The sequence below is a fragment of the Gavialis gangeticus genome, unplaced genomic scaffold, assembly GCF_001723915.1.
Source record: "Gavialis gangeticus isolate Ggan-Ray unplaced genomic scaffold, GavGan_comp1, whole genome shotgun sequence".
Taxonomy (NCBI): Eukaryota; Metazoa; Chordata; order Crocodylia; family Gavialidae; genus Gavialis; species Gavialis gangeticus.
Genome location: NW_017729028.1, coordinates 27918821 through 27924499, shown reverse-complemented (window position 1 = coordinate 27924499; position 5679 = coordinate 27918821). Strand labels below are relative to the sequence as shown.

The 5679-nt window shown below is 39.9% G+C and overlaps 1 protein-coding gene across 5 annotated transcripts in view; it reads left to right on the top strand.

Annotated features, from left to right (window-relative positions):
* Positions 1–5679, top strand: part of ITSN2 (intersectin 2) — a 138320-nt gene that overhangs the window by 28386 nt on the left and 104255 nt on the right. For 3 of the 5 annotated variants that reach the window (XM_019520827.1, XM_019520825.1, XM_019520826.1), the window contains exon 2: positions 3407–3470. The exons of 1 other annotated variant lie outside the window; for it this stretch is intronic. In XM_019520827.1, the coding sequence (XP_019376372.1) occupies positions 3440–3470 (31 nt within the window). In that variant the 5' untranslated portion in view covers positions 3407–3439. Of the gene's footprint in view, positions 1–1965; positions 3224–3406; positions 3471–5679 lie in introns of those variants that run through there. One more of the 5 variants, XM_019520828.1, reaches the window with a different exon arrangement.

The following is a 5679-nucleotide window of genomic DNA, read 5'->3' as shown; positions in this document are numbered from 1 at the left end:
CCACATCCCTTCTCCACAGACTTACCTTCAGGGTGCTGCTCTCCACACTGCCCACCTGCATTCATGTAAATGAGTTATTGGATTGGTATCAGCCAGTATGCCTCATGAATGAATATTTGGCTATTGGTATCAGCCAAGAAAATCTTTATCAGTGGACCCCTAAATTGAGACATTAAACATATCAAAAGGAATTTCTTCTGTCTCCATATTTCAGATTTCTAAGATTTGAGGGTTGTTTCCTCATTTCTACAATCTGTTTCTGTATGTGGGGTTTATTTTCCTGGGATGTATTTACATTAGAAATTCAAGTATGGTAGGTCTCTTTCCAAAGAGACTCTATGCCCACTTAAAGGACCCATCATAATCCCATTCTTCTTTGCAGTAAATCACCTCTTAATATATATTTTAAAACAGAATACAAACCACTTCACCACAGTGTTTTGTAATACTAATTTAATTCAAACTCTATACAAACTTCTGAAAGAAAAATATATTTTTAAATATCAGTGCCCCCTTGCTGCTTTAGTTAAGGGATCATTAAACTCGTAAGTTTACGTGTGAGATATCTGCACCGTCAAACAAAACTGAGAAGTGCACAATTTGGTGGTGTTGATAACAGAAACGGAGATTTGTTGGTAGTGGTGAGTGGAATGACAAGCCTTTATTGTATACCAGGAAGAAGCAAAACGGCACGTTCCTATTTCAGAAGTAGTGATCCACAAAACAGAAGGGGATCTATGACAGGAAAGGTCATGTATCGGTATCAGTTACAACTTCAAACTTCCAACACCACCAGTTTTTTGCCGTACCATGGAGTGTTGCCCTGACCATTTGCAATGAGGTGATGATGTAGCTGACTTTCAGCCCCAAACACGTGCCGATAGTCATAATCAAGACAGAGAGCCTGTGGTGCCTGGGGAGCTCTACTGTAAGAAAGCTGTACTGATTCATTTCCAGGATTTGGTGCATGTGCAGTGTAACAAGTAGACAAGTCATGCTTCACAGCAGTGCTCTTGGCACAGCACAGCACAGCAGTGGTGCAGATAAGTCCCAGTTCTGTCATAAAATCACACAGGTGGATCTTTGTGTCTACGCAGAGTCCCTGCTGAGTACTCTCGATTTACAGCAGGGTTCCTCATGAATGCATCCTCTTGAAGGATCTTAGCCCTTTTCTAACCTTTCCAACAGCTCATCTCACTTTATAAAACTGTGTCCTAGTAGTGTTGACAACATGGACCAGTACTTCTGGACAGACAGCCTGATCCCTGATGTCACTTTTGACACATCAGTTGAATTTACCTTCCATTTCTGTGATACTATTGGAAAACGAGTCAGATAAAAATAAGCTCCAGTTTTTAAATCTTTCCTTGTTGGGCAGTCGTGACAGCAGCGTATCATGGGTTGATTTTAGATAAAGCATTGTCTTCCTGAGTATCTTAGTATAATAGATGGCTGTGTAACGTACAAACCAACCAATCCAGGTCTAAAATTAGATCTTTAGAATAGAATTATTATAAATATTGTATGCAGATTGTTCCTGTAGTGAAATGGCACAGACTGATTTCTAGCATTTTCCATTTATTTTATAAGCATATAGTAAGTCCAAAAGTGTTTTGCACTCTGCAAGGACATTTTTCAATGCCTCCAGAAAGTAGCCCCGTGTTCTTTGCAATCGATAAAGCAAGCAGGTAGGCAAAAGTAAGCAGCCTCACTTAAGGAAAAAGTTTCTGCATTTTAATACTTCTGAAAATGTTTGATTTGTACTTTTCCCTATTATGTAACTGAGGGGAGGGATGATGATAATAAGGATCTGAAATGTGATACAAAAATGAAAACGTTAGAAGTATCTGAGCACTGGGAAGAGAGTAACTGTGCAGCAAGGTTCTGCTTTTGTCAGTTGCCAGCATTTCTAGGGGATTTTTTTTTTCATTTCCTTCTGTATTCCGTTGCTTTTTTTTCATGTTTTTATTCAACAAAATGTGCCATATTCGTTGCTCTTTCCTGAACAGTAGTTACAGATTTTAGTCTCAAAGTAGAAGGTGAGGAGCCGTATACTTTTCCATGTCAAAGTTAAAATGATTCCCTTGAGGCACCATCTTATGCATGGTGTTTTAAGTCAAGATTGTTCAGCTGGCAGAGCTTGGGCTGCATGCAGCCCAGGAAGGGTTAGTTTGCAGCCACTGAACTTCCACCCTATCACCACTCCTGCCATCACTCCATCTGCAGCATCAGCATCAAAAGGCTTTGGGGTCTCCCTCCCTTTGGATTCTGATTCCTGCCCCACCCCAGGGCACAGGGCAGAACAGCCCACAATGCTGGAGAAACCCATGGCATGGGGCCCTGGCATGGTGTGGTGCAGCAGAGCAGTCCACAACCAGGGAGCTGAAATTGTGCTTGGGGCACCTGTGCCCGCACATGGTACAGCAGTTGGGCGGGAAGAGCCCATGTGTTTGGCTCGGGGGGAAGTTCCCAGGTGGCCTGTGGCCTGCAGCACACAGCCTCTAGCTGCTAAGAAGTTGGAGAGCTTTGTTTCAGGTCATTATCTGAGTTCATTATCCGTTAAAATGGTTAGTACCTAACTGAGGCACGTTGTAAGTATATTAGTTAATGTTTTGCAAATATGGAGAACTAGTAAGTGTTAAGTACTCCTGAAATGTGACAAAGCAGAATATACTGTAGTCATTAGTAAGGAATATAGCATGTCATACCAGGTCATAGTAAGAAATAATTGCATCTTATTTTGAAAGGATATTCTATTGAGAACTATCAGACAGTGATTTCTTCTGGTCTTGATAAACTAGCAAAAAAGCAATGACTTCATAATAGTATTAGGTACTGGTGTTATGTGCAGGAAAATTGACTGTGCAATTTCATTATCAGTTAGTTATTTATAGAAAGCAGTGGGTTTCTGCCGAAACACTTGCAGGTTCTGTGGAAAGTCATGTATGCAATATTGAACTGACAAATTTGAGTATCACGCTTCCTTTTGTTTTATAAATAGAGAAAATCTATAAATTGTAACTTCAAAAAATATTAATGGAAGTCAGGAAAGGTCTGTTAGGTGGTCCAGGCCATCCTCTTTCCAGTGAAGGATTGTTCTGTGCAGCATGTGTCTCGGTGTGTTGTCAAGCCTGCGTGGGTGGGTCTTAAGCAGTATGCGCACGGTCGACACAGTTTTCCTTTAAGAACGTGCTACTAGGTTCAAAACTACACTGCATACCCAGTAAAAATCCCCCACTCCCTTCCAAACATAAATTTGGCTTGTTCAGCAGAAGCCTGAAGCCCTGCATTGTTTGCTGTCAGAAGTATGAGCTAAGGGGACAGACATTCCCTCTGCTCAGCCGGAGCACTAAGCTGCGTTCTGCCCTTGTTGCATTATTAATGGGACAATGTTTTTATGTTGCAGATGGCTAAAAGCTAGCAAGGCACATTCGGGACCATGATGGCTCAGTTTAACACAGCCATGAATGGTAAGCAGCCTGAGCAGGGTGCATGTATGTGGGGTTGGGGAGCCTCTGTTGTCTTTCTATTTAATATTATGAGTAAGTAACTGGTTGTAATGTATGTATCAATGTCTTAGTCAACTTACCGTAGAACATCTACTGTTTGCTGTCTGTCTTCTCACTTCCAGTTTGTGTTCTACGTAAATTGGAGAATTTCAGCACAAGCGTTGCTGCAGTATAATCTAGAGTGCAGCTATGCCTGGAGCATCTAGTGAGCTGAGATTTAAAGTATTGTTGCATACACACTAAAGAATGTGTGACTGTATTTTGAATACTGAATGACTTCTAGTGAGGAATAGGCTAGGTAATAATCAGTTAAATTCATGTACCCATTCTGTTACGTAATCTGACCTAAGGTTTTGATATCTTAATTTAGATATAACCAACATTTCTGTCTCCTGTATTTCAGCATATTGATTATTCATAATCAGTGCAGCTTATGCTTAAAAATCATGCAGATCACCTTGTATATTTTTCCCCTCCTGATTTCATATTCTGTTGAAATGTGAAATGCAGAAGCTACTTTTCTCCCTATTTCTTTTCAAAGACATGCTCCAGATAACTTTTTAGAAGGTTAATATGTTAAGAGCCAGTTAGGTAATGGTCATTTGAATCCCTTTATTTCTAAAGATAATAGTTTATCTTAAAGAAATAGGTTACTGTGTTTGCTGAGAAATTGGATATTTTAATGTGTTACTGGATGACTTCACAGTTGTATACAAAGGTACCCAAAAAGGGAAAGGGGTGGAGCAAGATGCATGCACTTTGAATTGGCGGAAAGGGGGAAATCTGGTATTGTGGGTAAAAACATGCAACATGTCTGGTTTGTTATTAGAAGAAGCAAATTCAAGGCTGAGTTTTCATTAACTAATTCAGAAGCTGATTACTGTTACGATACATTAGGATAAGGTGTTTTTATGCTAAAGAAAAATAACTTGTCTTTGTAAGATAAAAATGTAGTTGATGAACTGGGTTGATGGATCTGTAAAACAAAATGTTGCTTGAAAAAAAACATTATGGTGATGTTCACCAGCACATTTTTATGCAGTGTCAACTGTAGCTGCATCCAGTAATAGCGTTTGTTTACTTCACAGACTTACTAATAATTGATATGCTAGAATAAATGGGATGTGTGTGTTGTATTTGTCAGTTGTCAGGCAAAAGAAGGTGAGCATCAGATTGTCCCTTTCACCTTCTTTGACAGAAGACAAAAACGATAACAGAGCCCTGCGGTACTCTTGTATTTTTCCTTTTTGCTTTTGTCTTTTATTTGTTTACTTTTCATTTCCTCCCCCTTTCCTTATCCTTTGTATGTCATTTTTTCCTGTCTGTTTAGTACCTCTGCTTTCTGCAAGTGCATTCATAGCATGTGAAGAGGTAGGCTTTCACCTATGAAAAGCTTTTGCCTTTCTAAATGAGTTAGGGCAGGGTGGCACCTCTGAGACCTGTCTTCTGACTGACTTCAGACCAATATGACCAAATTCCTTTCTTTGCTTGCTTTGGTAGTGCTGTCTAACCTGCATGCCACAGAAACTGTTTTGGGTGCTCCAGAACTCATGATCAGGCAGGGCTTACTTATCTCCATCATTTTCCCTTTATTCTTCCCTCCCAAATTTTTGTTATTTTAATGCTTTTTCATCATATGTCATCCATACCCTCTTCTCTTTCTCCAGCTGAGCACTGGGAGAGGGTGCAGACAAGCAACATGTGAGGCAGAGGGCCAGGAGATCTCATAGGTTTGCTGGCTCAGGGAACTCTGCTCTGTCTGTACAGAAGCACACCTTGTTCCTCTGTACCGCCATCAAAGGAAAAATGCCAAGGAAATGTAAGGGGATTCCCCTTACAGAGTTGGCTACCTACTGTTTGGAAAACACGCACACAACAGAAAAAAATATGGCTTTAATTTAAAATATTTCCTCTCAGAACACACTGAATGAATGCATGTAGCTTTTCATTCACGTTTAATCAGAATTAATTACAGTTGAAGGAAGTCAGCTGGGAAGAAGATAAAGACTTCATGAGATTTCATGATAATAAGCATTGAGTAACCTTATAAGGAGAAGAGTTTCTACAGAAAGCCTGTGTTCTTTTTCATTGTGTTTTATTGCTAATGCTGTTTCCATTCAAATAGATCATTTGCTTTTACCATTTATTAAACACTTGAGGTCCTCCTTCA